At 44.4% G+C, this 21,001-nt stretch overlaps 2 protein-coding genes and 1 long non-coding RNA gene across 3 annotated transcripts; 1 reads left to right on the top strand and 2 right to left on the bottom strand.

The window, feature by feature from the left end:
* Nucleotides 1–3,849: 3,849 nt before the first annotated feature.
* Nucleotides 3,850–4,770, bottom strand: LOC141022081 (uncharacterized). The gene has a single exon (XM_073497962.1). It carries the CDS (start codon nucleotides 4,768–4,770, stop codon nucleotides 3,850–3,852), a length of 921 nt encoding a protein of 306 aa, XP_073354063.1.
* Nucleotides 4,771–4,776: 6 nt separating this feature from the next.
* Nucleotides 4,777–8,374, bottom strand: LOC120970298 (uncharacterized). The gene is made up of 4 exons (XM_040397496.2): nucleotides 8,287–8,374; nucleotides 7,500–8,217; nucleotides 7,286–7,392; nucleotides 4,777–7,199 (listed from the first exon to the last, which is right to left on the bottom strand). Exons 1-4 carry the CDS (start codon nucleotides 8,372–8,374, stop codon nucleotides 4,777–4,779), a joined length of 3,336 nt encoding a protein of 1,111 aa, XP_040253430.2.
* Nucleotides 8,375–18,253: 9,879 nt separating this feature from the next.
* Nucleotides 18,254–20,553, top strand: LOC120970299 (uncharacterized). Its single transcript, XR_005765023.3, has 2 exons — nucleotides 18,254–20,122; nucleotides 20,316–20,553. It is a non-coding gene; the product is annotated as an uncharacterized lncRNA (long non-coding RNA).
* The last annotated feature ends 448 nt before the right edge of the window (nucleotides 20,554–21,001 follow it).

Here is a 21,001-nt window from a genome sequence, read left to right as displayed (position 1 = left end):
CTGTGAATCCCATATATTCAGATTTTTAGTTAGGAACGCAATAATTGGATATATCAAAATAATTAAGGTGATAGTGCGTTAAGGTAAGTGTAGTCACGCAATTAATATATTACCATTAATTACCAACATGTAATCAATTTCAAAAATCGATTATTTACTCAGCTTTTATTATACTATATGTTTTTAAAAAAAATCCCAACATATTTGATTTTATAACATGTGATGAGACGTCGTTGTGTTACTTTGCAACGACTATTTTACGGGCATTTTAAAATAATAACAAAAAATTAAATCAAAGTTATTAGCAATAGTAATAATTTTTTCAGTCGGTCTTTGATGGCTTGATTCGTCGGTCGCGGTTGCATGCACAATTGAGTATGCGCGTGAAAAGCTAACTTCGATCTTTTTTTAATTAGCGTCTCTTTTTTAATTTGATTCTATATGCACAGTGTAGTAAAAGCCGCACTTTCAAAACCAGCATGCTTAATTGAGAAGCGTGTGCGTTTTGTGACGTAAGTTAGTTAATATAGCACAAACGCAGTAAATGACATTTGTAATAAAAAGAATATTTCGATGGAAGTACGGATACCAGCATTTGTACCGCGTATTCATATAAGAAAAAGAAAAAAATAGCGTGTTCGGCGACAAATCTCAAAGGGAAGATCAAAAACAGAGAGTAAGAAAGCAAGCATGAAACAATAGTTGTTCTTTATTCATACTTTCATAGTTTGACTCCAAATCGATTACAATGCAAAATGCTCTTAAGGAGCGTTGAAACATAAAACATCAAACCTGTAAAGAATATTGTATAACTCCTCATGATTGCTCCTTTCAAGGCATTTCCGTCTTCTTCTCGCATGTTTGCATGTGCTTCACAACCATATGTTCCAACTGATTGATCTTTTGTATGAGAGTTTGCATCAGCTTGTTGCTCTCCTTGGTTGCCTGCAGAATTTGATCGTTGCTAGTACCCCAACCGTCCCCCGAACCTTCTTTCCTATCGTCTTTCGTAACGGGATATGTACTACTAATAGGCAGGTTAATAGGCTCGACGTGATTATGCATCCTAAGCCTTTTTGGCTTTGGTGTGTTACCCTTACCAAAGGGACGAATCGGCGTAGCGCCGTCATGATCTTCCAGTTCACCGAAATCTTCACTTTCTTCTTCCTGCCAACGAAGCATGTGAATTGAACTGTTGGATGACGCCATGTGAGAGGAGGATGGAGAGGTCGGGTAAGGTCGCTGGAACGGTTGATCTATATATAAGCGTTTCTAGGAAGCTCTGAATACGAAATCGGTAAACAAATCGACCGATTTGGTCACAATCAAATATTAATTAATGGGATCAATTTTGTGATTCGGTGAGTAGAACCTACTATATTATTACAAGACAAAAAAGATAACCTACTATATTATTACCGAATAAAATAGTTAACATTACTCTCAAGTGGATATATATTCTTCTGAACTCTTGAACTATTTTTTTATCAGACCAGCTGCTATATATATATATATATATATATATATATATATATATATATATATATATATATATATATATATATATTTATATTTATATTTACTTGCCCGCTTGATTGTTAGTCTGTTCCTCTGCGTGTGAGGAACGTAACAATGTCCTGCATGTTCAAATCAGTTATATTGTCATTCCCCAATTTTCTTACTGTTCTTTTGGCCTTGGACAAGGTCAATCGGATGTGTGTGTTGACACAGATCTTTGATGTGGAAGTTAATATATCAGTCCTATCCGACCTCTCTATACTGTTTTGTTATATATACGTTGGGGATAGATGAAATAGTAGAAGTTAACTATGCTGGTTATTGTCATGTGTGGTCCATTACTCTGACCTTTTTGATTATCTAAAGAAAAGGGGTTTATTTACTTTGCTGATTTCATTCGAGCTCTGAATATATTTCATTCCGACATTTCATTTTGTCGATAATAACATTTTTCTTCTTTCTGAACATTTCTATGTGCTGCCGCGCCGTCGATTTCCACGAAGTGGCCACCCCGAGCCGATTCCCCAATGTGTCAATGACTACGTCCACTGCATGATCCTGTGGGACATGACCAATCCATTGCCTTATCAACACATCGAGGTAACAAATCCCCTCCTAATACAGGTGTTTTGGTCGGCTGCTGGCTCTACCACATAGCCTTCCGTCCACAATGAGCAAGAGTTAATATTAGAATATGACCATCTCTTTCTTAACGATGTGTGCCTTGTATTTCCATTTTGCTTTCTAAAAATATCGATTCAGGGAACAAAAGGAAAGCATGATAATTATTATTTTTGACTTTACATTACATATCTCCAAGGTCCTCTTTTTTGCTTTGTACGGGTAGTCATTATGCTTGGGCTCATGACCATGGTTAATCTATAGCATGGTTTAGGGTGACCTATTTAACATAATAGTGCTATATGTTTGCATTTCTTGAACTGTCAGTAGGAACCTATATACCGCAAAATATTTGTATGTCCCCTATGGAAGGTTTTAGACAGTCAATTGATTTTGTCCCATCCGACTATCATGCAGTCTGACTTCAGATGACTATGTTTTTCAGGGTGAATTGAGTTCAGAGCTTTGAGCACCCGATTGCGATTTTGTAGCTGCAGTGGTGCTATTCTTTATCATTTGGTATGTCATTACTTCCTACCTACTTGAATTTCTGTATTCCCAATTCACGGGATTTTTACTTTTTGACATTTCCCTAAATGATTATACACAACTCTGATAATGCGTGCCACCCAGTTTTCGTTCTCTATAAGAATTGAGAAGTACATATGCACTTTTACGACATATAGGTTCATATAGATGTGTTTGGACGACATATAGGGAGAACGATAGGATCAGATGCATGTGACATAGAAAAAAAATATACCGACATGTACATACTGTTCTTTCATAGTACATGCCATGTATACAATGTTCACATGAAAACAGAGCTACAAAAATATATTAGTAGATGAACCACAGTGATAGCTCATGTACCATCGGAAGCAACAGAGCTACAAAAATATATTAGTAGATGTCCTCTGGTTTGATATTTTGAAGGCACGAACAGAAAGAAGCGCACCTGATAAGCTATAAAATGGACATTTCGTGGCAGAATAATAGGTGGTTATAAATTGTGGTACTGTCCAGGTTCCAACAATTCATTAAAACTCTTATTTATCTGCAAGATACACGCAATAGGAAAAGCAACTGACAGAATATGGCACAATGAAAGGAAAATAATACTACTGGAAATATTTGTGAGATCATGAAGATGTCAACACGCATCCATCCGTTTACTTGTGCCAAACCTGCAACTAAGTAGTTAGAAACACATCATGTCTGTTTAGATATGTATTGAAAAGCCAGGATTATAAAATTCAAATAAGGGGCAAATAAGAGACTATACAGGACAAAAATAAATAACATTGACTGAGCCTGCTTTGGGGCCGCATCATAAATATTTCTCTAATGTAGAACACTCCAGTGAATTTTACAACAACGGAGTGACCCAGGCAGTGTGCAATACTTATGTAGGAAAACAAAGCCTAGTTTAGATGGAGTAGATGATTGATTACAAAACAACAAAAGAATAATATACATGCAATCCGGCTAAAGGAGAAATAATGTCACATACAGGAAAAATTGGCAACTTGCAAAGTCACAAATCCGAGGCAATATTATTAATATTTGACTTGTTGAATAAACATAATCAGTTGCTAACATCGAAAGATAAATATTTGTACAAGAACACGGAAGAGCACCAAATTGTCTGTAGCAAAAGAGTAAATCCTTTATCTTATTCAAAACCCGCCAGCTTCTTAAGAGCGGACTTCAGCCTGTAAGGACTTCCTTATAGACGATGTTCTTCATCGAGGTTTGTAAGGACAAGGCAGGTCTTTTTCGCTTCTTAGGTTTACCGCTTTGCTTCTTGGCATTCTCCTTCTCCTTCTCCTTCTCAATGAGGATCTTTATGTTTCTCTTTGCGGTGGCTCGAGACAGTGCGACATAGAGTTGACCATGAGAGAACACATGATTAGGTAGGTACACGCCAACAATCGGAATCGTCTGGCCTTGAGCCTTGTTAATCGTCATAGCAAAGCTAAGCCTTACAGGAAATTGCTTCCTCTTGAACTTGAATGGAAACATGTCGTTGTCAGACGGGCATAGGGGTATTCGAGGAAGGAATACCCTCCTACTTGCGTGTTGTCCGATCACGATTTCTGCGTCGATGGCGTTCCTCTCGAAACCTCGCACCACAAGCATCGTCCTGTTACACATACCATTAGCCGGATCAATGTTCCTCAGAAGTATGACGGGGCAGTTGAGCTTCAGTTTGAGTGCATGCGGAGGCAGACCGTTGGGAGTCAATCCATTTAGGAACTCGGGAGCGTAGTAGCCATACGGGTCGTCTTCTGCACTGTCAAAGCTATGGTAGATTACTTCTTCTCCCCGAAAACGCTCTACCATGCGTATGTTTATCTTGTCGACGTTGTCGTTCGTGGTGGAGAGGATTGCGCGTGAAGTCATGTAATTCGGATCGGACATGTTGTCATCTAGTCTGGGAAACACATGGTCAATCAGCTTCTCCAGGTCATCACCCTCGCCTGTAGACGGCACACAAATATCTTCAGGGAGTCGTATGTTTCCTTGATCGTCAACTTCCTCAGTGACATTGCCTACCCTTAGCAAGTAATCCGCAAACCAGGTGTCATTATGAGCCCTCATGTTGGTGACGAGCCTTAGCTGGCGCATACCCTTCTAGAGGTGTGAACTTCGAAGGGTTGCATTGATTATCTGACCCCGGGACCCCCTCCTGACGACTAGAAGCACCTGCCTGAAGTCCCCGCCAAACACAACAGTTTTTCCTCCAAAGGGTCGGCCCCGTCTTCCCATGATGTCGCGCATGCTGTTGTCAAGTGCCTCGACCGCCTGTCGCTTAGTCATGGTGGCCTCGTCCCATAGTATCAATGAGGCCATCCTCAGTAGCTTGGCGGTACCACTCTGTTTCGTGAAGGTGCATGAGGCGCCATCGTCGCAGCTCAATGGGATCTTGAACCTCGAGTGGGCAGTCCTGCCTCCAGGCATGATAGAAGCCGCGACGCCTGACGTCGCGGTAGCGATAGCGATGTTTCCCTCGCTTCGAACCTTGGCGAGCAGCGCCCTGTATAGGAAGGTCTTCCCTGTACCTCCCGGTCCATCAACAAAGAACACACCCCCATCAACGCGTTCAACAGAAGCTAGTATCTCCTCGTATGCAACCCTCTGCTCCAAGTTTAGCGACGAAGCCAATTTAGTGTCGTTGATGTCAAAATCGACGTTGGATTCCTCGATCACTTCTCTGGCCTCTCCCTCGGCTGGGTCGAATGCATCGTCAATGCATGGAAGAGAGAAATCAGCTATGTCTTTGCCCATGGACTGCAACATACCCCTAATGTCAAGCAACACCATCTGTTCCACCTCAATCGGGCACGTGTGTGATCGCCGATAGTCATCAGACATAGGATCGAAGTGCCTATCCCATAAACCACGCACGTCGCCTGGCTCACAGTGCACCAAAATTGTTGCGAAGAGCCTCCTGAGCGAACATGGCATCGCCCACTGCTCTGCCTCAGTAAGACAGTCGTCGAGCGTGTTATCTGCCTCGATGAGTCCCAACCTTTCGGCAGCCTCTCTAAAGCTCCCGCATAGCCTACCGTCCACGGTGAGCAGGTCCTCATAGGACGTCTTGCCAGCAACATGGTTTAGCAGCACACGCAGATAGTATCGCTCCCCCTCGGCAGGATTGGCAGACACAATTCGACCTATCTGATAACGCTCCACCCGCTCTTTCCAATACTTCTTACCCTTCTGCCATGTAAACCTTCTAGGAAAATCCTTGTACAATATATTCCTAGCCCACGGGTGGTTTTGGTTAGCTTTGAAATACTCTGTCAACATGGATTTGGAAGCTTTCTCAGAGGCGACTACGTCGGTCAAGTCAGCTTGCTCATTGAATGCCACCCTGTGCATATTCGGGAGATGAAGAGGCAACTGTAGGACAGACGGGTCATTGGCACACAAGGGGAAGCCAAATATCCTCCACATCGCCTCTGGAGGAGTAACCCACCTCGCGTCTACGTATCTTTTGATATCATCAATGTTACCATCAGCGTCAGGTTGGTCGATGCTGAAAGAAGCCCTATCATGGCCCTTGTATATGTACTTGTAAAGGTATTTGACGGCCTTTATGCTGGAGCAAACCTCAACGTTTATGTGGCAATTGAACATCTGCAGCAGGTAAGGGTTATACGGCACAACCCATCTGTTGTCCAACATTTTACCCCGGACCTTAGCCTGCCGACCATTATCTCGACGATGATAAACAGGGTATGAGTCCTTGCCCTGTGCCGTGTTTTCATTGAACGACCGCGGGTATCTGCACTTGCACTCGTTCTGTTGCATGCAAACATTTTTGGGGTTGAGAGCACCGCATGGTCCATGCATCATATGTTTCACCACCAAGGCGTGGAGTTCAGGATACTTTTGCTTGTCTGGGAGCTCGGCAGAAATGAGTCGGTCGTACTGCTCTGGAACGACAAGCTTATAGGCAGAATCCATGATCAACAAAAAGTGTGCGTGGGGGAGGCCCCTCTTTTGGAACTCGACTACGTATACATGTGCAACAACAACACCCAGGGTATTCTTCTTGAACAACATCTCTTTCATAGCCTCTAGCTTGCCATGGAACACACGAGCCACAAGATCAGGTCGGTCTTGCGCTGTCTGACCAGGAAACAACTCATTTGTTATCTCTTCCCAGTTAGGGTTGCAGGTCATGGTCAAGAAGATGTCAGGCTTCCCGTAAGTATGGACAATTGCCATGGCATCCATATGCCTCCGCTTCATGTCGCGGTCGCCACCTGGGTACGTTCCAGGTAGCACTATCCTTACTCCAACAGCGCTTGCCCGGGTCTCCCCGGATGTAATTGCATCAACAACTCCTTTATACAGGTCGGCACGGATCTTTGTTTGGTTCTTCCTGTACCATTTCAACCTACAACTCTCAATCTTGATGTACATGTCCACCCCCCATTGCTGGAGCAATCGTGCTCCACAGAGTATGGGATTGAATATCCCAGGTCGTGTCTGGAGCATGTAACAGTAGTAGTCTCTCACCGAGACGCATAACCTGCTATTCCCCTCTGCACATGGATGAGTAACGCAGACATTAGGATTCATATGAGAAGTATACAATTCATCTAAACGACAGAATATGCATAAGGCTTACCTGCATCCTCATCATCATCATCATCATCACCTCTACCTCTTGGTTGTTGCACAACCGGCCAAGGGACATCACGTTTAGGAAGTTTTGGGTGCCAACCGAGCTCCCCCCTTGGGTAGAAGAGTGGGTAAGAGAGAGAGGGTCATACGAGCCAGCCGTCACATGTATACTGTGCCTCTGGTTGTCATTCCCGCAAAGTGTAATCCTACGATCGAACCTCTTTGCTAGGTCAGTGCCCTCCACCCAAATTGCAGCGACCTCCGATGACAGAGGTCTATTATACTTCCGTTGGTCTAGTCTCTGGTCTGTGTTGAGGTCTATCCTGTAATCGTTGAGGTTGTCCCTGTGCGCACCCAAACTCCTAAACTGCTGGGAGTACGGGTTTTCCCTGAGTATGTCCACTAACTTTTTGACGACATCTTGGTCTAATTGCTCGGTGGCAGCCTTGCGATGGGTTAGGCCTGGATCGTCGTCGTAGAAGTACAACTGTAGATGATCTGGACGTGATGTTGGCCTGAAGGAATGAACGTTGTGGTAGATGGTGCCGTGCGCTCGGAACGTGTACACCCCAGACTTCATGTTTGTGTAGCTTTCATCAAGGCTGACGCCGAGGGTTGTGAAGGAGAAGTGGCCGTTGAAGAATCGTATGTTATCCCGAAAATGCCTTGAGTCCGAATCCATGCTAGACCAAAGCCTCATTAGCTCCGGGACGGGCTCCGGTTGCTTCAGCTGGATCTGCCCACTGCGACAGCAGAATCCCGGGGCCTCAGACACAAACTTCTTGGCCTTGCAGTGATCGCAATTTGCGGCGTGCTTCAGGATGTGTGTGTGGTCTGGGAGGTTTGAGTAGACATAGTCCAATGGATCATGGTCGACATAGGTATTGTGTCTTGAGTCTTCCAATTCGTCGTGCTCCACGTCATCAGGATCTGAGCCTGCAAACAATTTTTATAATTAGTGTGATATTTCAAACGGGTGCATGTTGCTCAAGTGGGTGTACATACCTTCACCAGCAAACAGGTAATACTCGTCGTCAAAGAGGCTATCAGGGTTGACATTATCATTCATGAAACGACTAAGGTAAGCGTCCATGTCGTCTGCTCAGGTGCGGAACCAATAAATGAGGGTTCAGTCTCAAGGGACGCAAGGAGAGTAAGGATGGGAGTTTTACGTTCACTTCTGATCGTGTACTCCGGCGTGCTAGATGAGGTCGAGGCACCATGTGCTTCCACTACGGTAGGTTGTCCAGTTGAGCTCATTTTCGGAATGGAGATGGACCTGACGGTTGGGGTCATCACCCTACCTGCAAACTTTTCATTACGTCGATCGCGTAGAACATTCCTTTCACCATGCGCTACCTGCGTACATTTTTTTGCTTCACAATTTTCTGTTGACGCTTCTTTGCCACCACACCACCCTTGCAAGCTCGCTCTCCCCTCCCAGGCGCTGCTCTGGACTCATGACTCTGCCCGTCCACTCCATTATCCGCTATTGTACCTTCGATCAGGTCGCCATCTACAGCACCATCACCGAAGGTTCTGCTTAGGTATGCACCTACAACACTATACATCATTATTTATATCTCATGAATTATTACATGATGAAAGATGATGGTTGATAGGATATGTACCATCGGTTTCGGTGTTGCGAATGTATGTGGGGGCCGCATTGACCGTAGGAGCATGATCTATTTGTTCACTGTCGAATTGTTGCGTGAGGGCTGAAAGTGTGAGAGTCGGACAATGTGTGTGAGGGTTGGACAATGTGCTACTTAGATCTGGACGTGGCATTGCGATCGATTCAGCACATGGCATGTATTTCTTTGCAGCATACTTTGCCTTTCTCTTTGCACTTGACTCCCCCCTTTCATCCTCAGTCATGGTTTTAGGGTGTTGCACGCGCCATTCTTGCAACTTCTGATTTTTTTCTTGAAGATCGATCGTTCCGTCCCCCACTTTTCTCCGATAACTTGCTCGCCTCCGCGCGTTTCTCTGCTCAGTTTGCTCGTCTGTTAAGTCACCCTTGTGTTCTTCCTCAGGCTGTTTTGTTGGAAATATGCCCTAGAGGCAATAATAAATTGGTTATTATTATATTTCCTTGTTCATGATAATCGTTTATTATCCATGCTAGAATTGTATTGATAGGAAACTCAGATACATGTGTGGATACATAGACAACACCATGTCCCTAGTAAGCCTCTAGTTGACTAGCTCGTTGATCAATAGATGGTTACGGTTTCCTGACCATGGACATTGGATGTCGTTGATAACGGGATCACATCATTAGGAGAATGATGTGATGGACAAGACCCAATCCTAAGCCTAGCACAAGATCATGTAGTTCGTTTGCTCAGAGCTTTTCTAATGTCAAGTATCATTTCCTTGGACCATGAGATTGTGCAACTCCCGGATACCGTAGGAATGCTTTGGGTGTACCAAACGTCACAACATAACTGGGTGGCTATAAAGGTGCACTATAGGTATCTCCGAAAGTGTCTGTTGGGTTGGCACGAATCGAGACTGGGATTTGTCACTCCGTGTAAACGGAGAGGTATCTCTGGGCCCACTCGGTAGGACATCATCATAATGTGCACAATGTGACCAAGGAGTTGATCACGGGATGATGTGAGTTACGGAACGAGTAAAGAGACTTGCCGGTAACGAGATTGAACAAGGTATCGGGATACCGACGATCGAATCTCGGGCAAGTACCATACCGATAGACAAAGGGAATTGTATACGGGATTGATTGAATCCTCGACATCGTGGTTCATCCGATGAGATCATCGAGGAGCATGTGGGAGCCAACATGGGTATCCAGATCCCGCTACTGGTTATTGACCGGAGAGTCGTCTCGGTCATGTCTGCGTGTCTCCCGAACCCGTAGGGTCTACACACTTAAGGTTCGGTGACGCTAGGGTTGTAGAGATATTAGTATGCGGTAACCCGAAAGTTGTTCGGAGTCCCGGATGAGATCCCGGACGTCACGAGGAGTTCCGGAATGGTCCGGAGGTAAAGATTTATATATAGGAAGTCTTATTTTGGTCGCCGGAAAAGTTTCGCGCTTATCGGTATTGTACCGGGAGTGCCGAAAGGGGTCCGGGGGTCCACCAGCCCCGGGGGGGCCACATGGGCTGTAGGGGGTGCGCCTTGGCCTATATGGGCCAAGGGAACCAGCCCCAAGAGGCCCATGCGCCAAGAGATAAGATAAAGGGAGAGTCCTAAAGGGGGAAGGCACCTCCGAGGTGCCTTGGGGGGGAAGGACTCCTCCCTGGCCGCACCCTTCCTTGGAGGAAGGGCCAAGGCTGCGCCCCCCCTCTCCCTTGGCCCTATATATAGTGGGGGGAAGGGAGGGCAGCAATATCCTAGCCCCTGGCGCCTCCCTCTCCCTCCCATGACACCTCTCCCTCCCGTTAGTGCTTGGTGAAGCCCTACCAGGATCCACGCTACTTCCACCACCACGCCGTCGTGCTGCTGGATCTCCATCAACCTCTCCTCCCCCCTTGCTGGATCAAGAAGGAGGAGACATCGCTGCTCCGTACGTGTGTTGAACGCGGAGGTGCCGTCCGTTCGGCGCTAGGATCATCGGTGATTTGGATCACGACGAGTACGACTCCATCAACCCCGTTCACTTGAACGCTTCCGCTCGCGATCTACAAGGGTATGTAGATGCACTCCTTCCCTCTCGTTGCTAGATTACTCCATAGATTGATCTTGGTGATGCGTAGAAAATTTTGAATTTCTGCTACGTTCCCCAACAGTGGCATCATGAGCTAGGTCTATGCGTAGTTTCTATGCACGAGTAGAACACAAAGTAGTTGTGGGCGTAGATGTTGCCAATTCTTCTTGCCGCTACTAGTCTTATCTTGTTTCGGCGGCATTGTGGGATGAAGCGGCCCGGACCGACCTTACACGTACGCTTACGTGAGACAGGTTCCACCGACTGACATGCACTAGATGCATAAGGTGGCTAGTGGGTGTCTGTCTCTCCCACTTTAGTCGGAACGGATTCGATGAAAAGGGTCCTTATGAAGGGTAAATATAAATTGGCATATCACGTTGTGGTTTTACGTAGGTAAGAAACGTTCTTGCTAGAAACCTATACAAGCCACGTAAAAACTTGCAACAACAATTAGAGGACGTCTAACTTGTTTTTGCAGCATGTGCTATGTGATGTGATATGGTCAGAAGATATGATGAATGATATATGTGATGTATGAGATTGATCATATTCTTGTAATAGGAATCACGACTTGCATGTCGATGAGTGTGACAACCGGCAGGAGCCATAGGAGTTGTCTTTATTTTTTTTGTATGACCTGCGTGTCATTGAATAACGCCATGTAAATTACTTTACTTTATCGCTAAGCGCGTTAGCCATAGAAGTAGAAGTAATCGTTGGCGTGACAACTTCATGAAGACACAATGATGGAGATCATGATGATGGAGATCATGGTGTCATGCCGGTGACAAAGATGATCATGGTGCCCCGAAGATGGAGATCAAAGGAGCAAAATGATATTGGCCATATCATGTCACTATTTGATTGCATGTGATGTTTATCATGTTATGCATCTTATTTGCTTAGAACGACGGTAGTAAGTAAGATGATCCCTCACTAAAATTTCAAGAAAGTGTTCCCCCTAACTGTGCACCATTGCGAAGGTTCGTTGTTTCAAAGCACCACGTGATGATCGGGTGTGATAGATTCTAACGTTCGAATACAATGGGTGTTGACGAGCCTAGCATGTACAGACATGGCCTCGGAACACATGCAAAACACTTAGGTTGACTTGACGAGCCTAGCATGTAGATCATGATGATGGAGATCATGGTGTCATGCCGGTGACGAAGGTGATCATACCGCGCCTCGAAGATGGAGATCAAAGGCGCAGGATGATATTGGCCATATCACGTCACTTTATGATTTGCATGTGATGTTTATCATGTTTACATCTTATTTGCTTAGAACGACGGTAGCATAAATAAGATGATCCTCACTAAAATTTCAAGAGACGTGTTCCCCCTAACTGTGCACCGTTGCGAAGGTTCGTTGTTTCGAAGCACCACGTGATGATCGGGTGTGATAGATTCTAACGTTCGAATACAACGGGTGTTGACGAGCCTAGCATGTACAGACATGGCCTCGGAACACATGCGAAACACTTAGGTTGACTTGATGAGCCTAGCATGTACAGACATGGCCTCGGAACACAAGAGATCGAAAGGTCGAATATGAGTCGTATAGTAGATGCGATCAACATGGAGATGTTCACCGATGATGACTAGTCCGTCTCACGTGATGATTGGACACGGCCTAGTTTGACTCGGATCATGTATCACTTAGATGACTAGAGGGATGTCTATCTGAGTGGGAGTTCAATAATCAGATGAACTTTATTATCATGAACATAGTCAAAAAGTCTTTGCAAATTATGTCATATCTTGCGCTTTAGTTCTACTGTTTAAGATATGTTCCTACAGAATATTTAGTTGAAAGTTGGTAGTAGCAATTATGCGGACTGGGTCCGTAAACTGAGGATTGTCCTCATTGCTGCACAGAAGGCTGTGTCCTTAATGCACCGCTCGGTGTGCTGAACCTCAGCGTCGTCTGTAGATGTTGCGAAACATCTGACATACACGTTTTGATGACTACGTGATAGTTCTAATGGTTTAGAATTGTGGCACCAAAGACGTTTGTGAAACGTCGCAGAACATATGAGATGTTCCGAAGACTGAAATTGGGATTTCAGACTAGTGCCCACGTCAAGAGGTATGAGACCTCTGACAAGTTTCTTAAGCCTGCAAACTAAGGGAGAAAAGCTCAATCGTTGAGCATGTGCTCAGATTGTCTGAGTACCACAATCGCTTGAATTGAGTGGGAGTTAATCTCCTAGATGAGATAGTGATAGTTCTCCATAGTCACTGCCACCAAGCTAGTAGAGCTTCGTGATGAACTATAACATATCAGGGATAGTTATGATGATCCTTGAGCTATTCGCGATGTTTGACACCGCGAGAGTAGAAATCAAGAAGGAGCATCAATTGTTGATGGTTAGTAAAACCACTAGTTTAAGAAGGGCAAGGGCAAAAGGGATACTTCATGAAACAACAAGTCATTTGCTGCTCTAGTGAAGAATCCCAAGGTTGAACCCAAACCCGAGACTAAGTGCTTCTGTAATGAGGGGAACGGTCACTGAAGCGGGACTACCCTAGATACTTGGTAGATGAGAAGGCAGGCAAGGTCGACAGAAGTATATTGGATATACATTATATGAATGTGTACTTTACTAGTACTCCTAGCAGCACCAGGGTATTAGATACCGGTTCGGTTGCTAAGTGTTAGTAACTCGAAATAAAAGCTGCGGAATAAATGGAGACTGGATAAAGGTGAGATGACGATGTGTGTTGGAAGTGTTTCCAAGGTTGATGTGATCAAGCATCGCATGCTCCCTCTACCATCGAGATTTGGTGTTTCCGTTGAGCATGATTGGATTATGTTTATCGCAATACGGTTATTCATTTAAGGAGAATAATGGTTACTCTGTTTATTTGAATAATACCTTCAATGGTCTTGCACCTAAAATGAATCTCGATCGCAGTGATACACATGTTCGTGACAAAAGATATAAAATAGTAATGATAGTACCACATACTTGTGGCACTGCCATTTGAGTCATATTGGTATAGAACGCATGAAGAAGCTCCATGTAGATGGATTTTTGGACTCAGTCGTTTTTGAAAAGATTGAGACATGCGAACCATGTCTATTGGTATATATGCATGAAGAAACTCCATGCAGATGGATCGTTTGGACTCACTTGATTTTGAATCACTTGAGACATGCAAATCATACCACATGGGCAAGATGACTGAAAGGCCTCGTTTTCAGTAAGATGGAACAAGAGAGCAACTTATTGGAAGTAATACATTTTGATGTATGCAGTCCAATGAGTGCTGAGGCATGCAGTGGATATCGTTATGTTCTTACTTCACAGATGATTTGAGTAGATGCTGAGTGTATTTACTTGATGAAACACAAGTCTGAATTATTAAAAGGTTCAAGTAATTTCAGAGTGAAGTTGAAGATCGTCGTGACAAGAGGATAAAATGTCTGTGATATGATCATAGAGATGAGTATCTGAGTTACGAGTTTGGCACACAATTAAGACATTGTGGAAAGTGTTTCACAATTAATACCGCCTGGAACACCATAGTGTGATGGTGTGTCCGAACATCATAACTGCACCCTATTGGATATGGTGCATACCATGATGTTTCTTATCGAATTACCACTATCGTTTATGGGTTAGGCATTAGAGACAACCACATTCACTTTAAAAGGGGCACCACGCAATTCCGTTGAGACGACACCGTTTAGAGAAACCTAAGTTGTCGTTTCTTAAAAGTTTGGGGCTGCGACGCTTATGTGAAAAAGTTTCAGGCTGATAAGCTCGAACCCAAAGCGGATAAATGCATCTTCATAGAATACCCAAAACAGTTGGGTATACCTCCCATTTCAGATCTGGAAGCAAAAGTAATTGCTTCTAGAAACGAGTCCTTTCTCGAGGAAAAGTTTCTCTCGAAAGAATTGAGTGGGAGGATGGTGGAGACTTGATAAGGTTATTGAACCGTCGCTTCAACTAGTGTGTAGCAGGGCACAGGAAGTTGTTCCTGTGGCACCTACACCAATTGAAGTGGAAGCTTATGATAGTGATCATGGAACTTCGGATCAAGTCATTACCAAACCTCGTAGGACGACGAGGATGCGTGCTACTTCAGAGTGGTACGTGATCCTGTCTTAGATATCATGTTGTTGGACAATACTGAACCTACGAGCTATGGAGAAGCGATGGTGGGCCCATATTCTGACAAATGGTTAGAAGCCATGAAATCCGAGATAAATGGATCTTTAAGAAGAAGACGGACATGGACGGTAATGTTACCGTCTATGAAAGCTCGACTTGTGAAAAAGGGTATTTTCACAAGTTCAAGGAGTTGACTACGATGAGATTTTCTCATCCGTAGCGATGCTTAAGTCCGTCGGAATCATGTTAGCATTAGCTGCATTTATGAAATCTGGCAGATGGATGTCAAAACAAGTTTCCTTACCAGTTTTCGTAAGGAAAGGTTGTATGTGATACAATCAGAAAGGTTTTGTCGATCCTAAGGATGCTAAAATGTATGCTAGCTCCAGCGATCCTTCCATGGATTAGAGCTAGCATCTCGGAGTCAGAATATACGCTTTGATGGAGTTATCAAAGTTTTTGGGTTTATACAAAGTTTGTTAGAAACTTGTATTTACAATAAAGTGAGTGGGAGCGCTACAACATTTCTGATAAGTATATGTGAATGACATATTGTTGATCCGAAATGATGTAAAATTTCTGGAAAGCATAAAGGGTTGTTTGAAAGGAGTTTTTCAAAGGAAAACCTGGATAAAGCTGCTTACATATTGGGCATCAAGATCTATAGAGATAGATCAAGACGCCTGATGATACTTTCAAAGAACGCACACCTTGACATGATTTTGAAAGAGTTCAAAATAGATCAGCAAAGAAGGAGTTCTTGGCTGTGTTACAAGGTGTGAGTATTGAGTAAGACTCAAGACCTGACCAGAGCAGAAGAGAGAGAAAGGCCGGAGGTCGTCCCCTATGCTTTAGACGTAGGCTCTACAGTATGCTATGCTGTGTACCGCACATGAAGTGTGCCTTGCCATGAGTTGGTCAAGGGGTACAATAGTGATCCGGGAATGGATCACATGACAGCGGTCGAATTTATCCTTAGTATCTAGTGGACTAAGGAATTTTCTCGATTATGGAGGTGAAAAGGAGTTCGTCGTAAAGGGTTACGTCGATGCGAACTTTGACACTAATCCGGATGACTCTGAGTAGTAAACCGGATTCGTATAGTAGAGCAATTATTTGAAATGGCTCCAAGTAGCACGTGGTAGCATCCACAAGATGACATAGATATTCGTAAAGCACACACGGATCTGAAAGGTTCAGACCCGTTGACTAATAACCTCTCTCACAAGCATAACATGATCAAACCAGAACTCATTGAGTGTTAATCACATAGTGATGTGAACTAGATTGTTGACTCTAGTAAACTCTTTAGATGTTGGTCACATGGTGATGTGACCTATGAGTGTTAATCACATGGTGATGTGGACTAGATTATTGACTCTAGTGCAAGTGGGAGCCTGTTGGAAATATGCCCTAGAGGCAATAATAAATTGGTTATTATTATATTTCCTTGTTCATGATAATCGTTTATTATCCATGCTAGAATTGTATTGATAGGAAACTCAGATACATGTGTGGATACATAGACAACACCATGACCCTAGTAAGCCTCTAGTTGACTAGCCCGTAGGGTCTACACACTTAAGGTTCGGTGACGCTAGGGTTGTAGAGATATTAGTATGCGGTAACCCGAAAGTTGTTCGGAGTCCCGGATGAGATCCCGGACGTCACGAGGAGTTCCGGAATGGTCCGGAGGTAAAGATTTATATATAGGAAGTCTTATTTTGGTCGCCGGAAAAGTTTCGCGCTTATCGGTATTGTACCGGGAGTGCCGAAAGGGGTCCGGGGGTCCACCAAGGGGGTCCACCAGCCCCGGGGGGGGGCCACATGGGCTGTAGGGGGTGCGCCTTGGCCTATATGGGCCAAGGGAACCAGCCCCAAGAGGCCCATGCGCCAAGAGATAAGATAAAGGGAGAGTCCTAAAGGGGGAAGGCACCTCCGAGGTGCCTTGGGGGGGAAGGACTCCTCCCTGGCCGCACCCTTCCTTGGAGGAAGGGCCAAGGCTGCGCCCCCCCTCTCCCTTGGCCCTATATATAGTGGGGGGAAGGGAGGGCAGCAATATCCTAGCCCCTGGCGCCTCCCTCTCCCTCCCATGACACCTCTCCCTCCCGTTAGTGCTTGGTGAAGCCCTACCGGGATCCCCGCTACTTCCACCACCACGCCGTCGTGCTGCTGGATCTCCATCAACCTCTCCTCCCCCCTTGCTGGATCAAGAAGGAGGAGACGTCGCTGCTCCGTACGTGTGTTGAACGCGGAGGTGCCGTCCGTTCGGCGCTAGGATCATCGGTGATTTGGATCACGACGAGTACGACTCCATCAACCCCGTTCACTTGAACGCTTCCGCTCGCGATCTACAAGGGTATGTAGATGCACTCCTTCCCTCTCGTTGCTAGATTACTCCATAGATTGATCTTGGTGATGCGTAGAAAATTTTAATTTCTGCTACGTTCCCCAACATGTTTTTCATCTAGTTGCTTCTGGCTGCCTCCTCTTTTTTCTTTCGATAAGCAGCTCTCCTCCGAGCCTTTATTTGCTCTTTTTTCTCGTCAAGGTCCACCGAGAATGGTTGACACCCATTAGTGATATCACCGAGAGGTAGCAGGGGAATATTTTGCATATCTGCACGTAGGGTTTAGGGTCTTCATTGTCCAAGAATATTTCATGTACTACACAAACGCTTACTTTATATATATGCACGGTCAGGTTAAACAATGATGTATAGCTAAATGATCAGGAATTGTATGTTAACACAGTGGTCAACTATTGGTCAATTATTTTTATTCTCTATTCTTGGTCAATTATCCGTGGGGTTGGGGTGAGGAAACATATGTCGCCTACATTATTCACTAAGAAAGTATACATACGGTCATCATATTGCTGAAACATAAACATCCTTACCTGATATCGAAAGGGCAGTCAGATTTTCATCTTTTTGCTTGCTGGCTGCCTCCTCTTTTTTCTTTCGATAAGCAGCTCTTCTCCGAGACTTTAGTTGCTCTTTTTTATCGTCGAGGTCCACCGTGGTTGGTTGACACACATTAGTGATATCACCGAGAGGTAACCCACCCACATTCAGCATATCTGCATGTGAAATGATATTAAAATTATATTCTGGAATGGAGGGAGTATATATAATATCATCGCGGTGCCTTCCCATAAAGCATTCTTACCTGATATCGTAAGGGCAGACAGATTTTCCTCTTGTTGCTTGACGGTAGCCTCCTCTTTTTTCTTTCTATAAGCAGCTCGCCTCCGAGCTTTTATCAACTCTCTTTTTTCGTCAAGGTCCACAGAGGATGGTTGATCTGCATTAGTGATATCACTGTGAGGATGGCGTGGAACATTATGCGGCCTCTCTTGCCAACTGTCACGTTGCATGCTAGCTAGTTATTTTGTCAGATAACTAAGAGCTGGCAACGAATCTACATTATATAGGAATGAGATTGGAGGGTTGTCTGCATCATGTTAACATAACAATATATTGAACCGAAAACAAGGCAAAGTTGTAGGCACATGGTCTTAACCTTTCTACAACATAATACTTACCCGAAATCAGATGGGAAGGTTGATGAACATATGTCCTTTCACAATCGGCCTGTTCAAGTATCGTCCTGTCCGAGTGAGTAATATGGACTCCTACAAGTCACACGCTTGATCTATTAGAATCGGTTCTGCCCAAGTCTGTTAGGTTTGATTTATCACATAAAAAGCATAAAAGCAATCTCAGTATATATAATATCATCGCAGAAACAAGGCAAAGTTGTAGGCACATGGTCTTAACCTTTATACAACATAATACGTACCCGAAATCAGATGGGAAGGTTGATGAACATATGTCATTTCACAATCGGCCTGTTCAAGTATCGTCATGTCCGAGTGAGTAATATGGACTCCTACAAGTAACACGCTTGATCTATTAGAATCGGTTCTGCCCAAGTCTGTTAGGTTTGATTTATCACATAATAAAAAGCATAAAAGCAATCTCAGTATATATGCACAGCCTTAGTACCTGGACTACTTGGGTAATTCTTGTGAACATCGTCGGCTCCAGGTATAACTCCTTGTATAGAGTCGTCACCATTTGGCCCCTCCATCGGGCCTGCAACATCTCCTGTGATGGTGTTTGACATGCATACCAAAATATGTAGCTCAACATATACAAGGAGGTTGATATATACCTGGAGTATCATATGTGCTATCACCATCGGTCTCAAGTATCATCCGTTCGGAGGGAGTAATATGGACTCCTAGAAGTAAAGATGTTGATACATTAGAATCGGGTGTGCCCAAGTCTGTTAGGTATGATTTTTCAACTAAAAAGGATAAAAATAAACCTTATACCTGGACTACGTGGGTAAATTTTGTCAACATCATCGGCTACGGGTATAATCACTTCATTAGAGTCGTCAACACTTGTCCCCTCCATCGGGCCTGCAACACATATATAGTTGAACATATATATGTTTGACTTGTGTAGCACAATTTATAGGTGAACATATACCTGCAGGTACATGTGATGAAGTTGTCTGTTCCGCTGGCTTGCTGTGTGGAGTCCCCATATGTAACTACTAAAAAAAGACATGTCCAACAGATTCAGTCCATAAGGGCAGGATGTTACAGATTTATGAGTCTTGCTATATATATGAAAATAGAAAGACATGTCGAACAGACTTTGCTACTTTGCATTTTTTGTGAACTGACTCTGCTAGATACATGTTAAGAATCCAAGATGCTAAGATGTCATGTTCATCTTCCTGCAGGCAGATGAAGGCCGTCGAAGATCACAAGCGCAGCTTGCTATTGTACAGGTTTAGAATCTAGAAAGGTAACATATTTGGTGGGCGTGAGGTTTCATTATGTCCCTCCAAACCTGTCAGACTTTGCTACTTTGCATTTTTTGTGAACTGACTCTGCTGGATACATGTTAAGAATCCAAGATGCTAAGATGTCATGTTCATCTTCCTGCAGGCTGATGAAGGCCGTCGAAGATCACAAGCGCAGCTTGCTATTGTACAGGTTTAGAATCTAGAAAGGTAACATATTTTCATGCGAACTTACCTATTCTTTGCTATTCACAATAATTCTTTATCTTCCCATTGCTGTGTTAATGCGCTGACAGGTTTGGAGGGACACAATTCTACTTTGCTGATTGTTTCCGAGAATTGTTTCATTACTAATCCGAGAATTGTTTCATTACTAATGCGCTGTCGCGGGCATGTGATCTAGGTTGTTAATTCCAAATCAATTTGGAATCCAGTCAAAACTACTCTCAAGGACTGCTCTGAACCTCAAATATCGTCGGCCAAAGAATTTGTGATATGTTGATTGATGCAACTATGCTGTACTGTTTCAGTGACTGTTAAAAGTAGACATAACAGAAGTCTGGCATTTTAGGTCACGGAAGTCTGGCATCCTTTGTACACGATCCTTTGTACACTAATATGAGGCGTTTTAGGTCACGGAAGTCTGACATGGCTGCATCTATTTTGAACACGATCTGTACACGTAGACATAACAAAGAAAGAAAACCTGTGTGTTTATACCTGGGGTTGAAACCGTACAGCGTCGCCGATCGCACGTTCCGCGGCGCCCCGCGATCTAGAATCTGCCAGCGGCGGCGGCCCAGTCGAGTCGTTCGGCGGGCGGCGCCCCGCGATCTAGAAGCTGCCAGCGGCGGCGGCCCTGTCGAGTCGTTCGGCGGCGGCGGCGCTGTGGAGTGCGCGGCGATCCAGACGTCGTGCGATCTGATCGGCAGCGGGGTACTGGGATGGGCGTCAGGGCGTCAGGGCGATCCTGATCGGCTCGGTGGGGGGCGATCCTGATCGGCTCGGTGGGGTTCGGTGGGTGGGCGTGGGGATGGGGGTAATTTGATGAAAAAAACCGGTTAAAAAAAAACCAGTCGAAAAAAAACC

Source organism: Aegilops tauschii, chromosome 4 (assembly GCF_002575655.3).
Source record: "Aegilops tauschii subsp. strangulata cultivar AL8/78 chromosome 4, Aet v6.0, whole genome shotgun sequence".
Classification (NCBI taxonomy): Eukaryota; Viridiplantae; Streptophyta; class Magnoliopsida; order Poales; family Poaceae; genus Aegilops; species Aegilops tauschii.
This window is presented reverse-complemented; position numbering and strand designations above follow the sequence as displayed.

Coding starts and splice junctions, on each gene's coding strand:
- LOC141022081 (XM_073497962.1), bottom strand. CDS start 4,770: ATGCGCCAGCTAAGGCTCGTCACCAACATGAGGGCTCATAATGACACC.
- LOC120970298 (XM_040397496.2), bottom strand. CDS start 8,374: ATGGACGCTTACCTTAGTCGTTTCATGAATGATAATGTCAACCCTGAT. Junction 7,393..7,499: donor GGCACTGACCTAGCAAAGAG/GTTCGATCGTAG, acceptor CTTCTACCCAAG/GGGGGAGCTCGGTTGGCACC. Junction 7,200..7,285: donor TGATGATGATGAGGATGCAG/GTAAGCCTTATG, acceptor ATCCATGTGCAG/AGGGGAATAGCAGGTTATGC.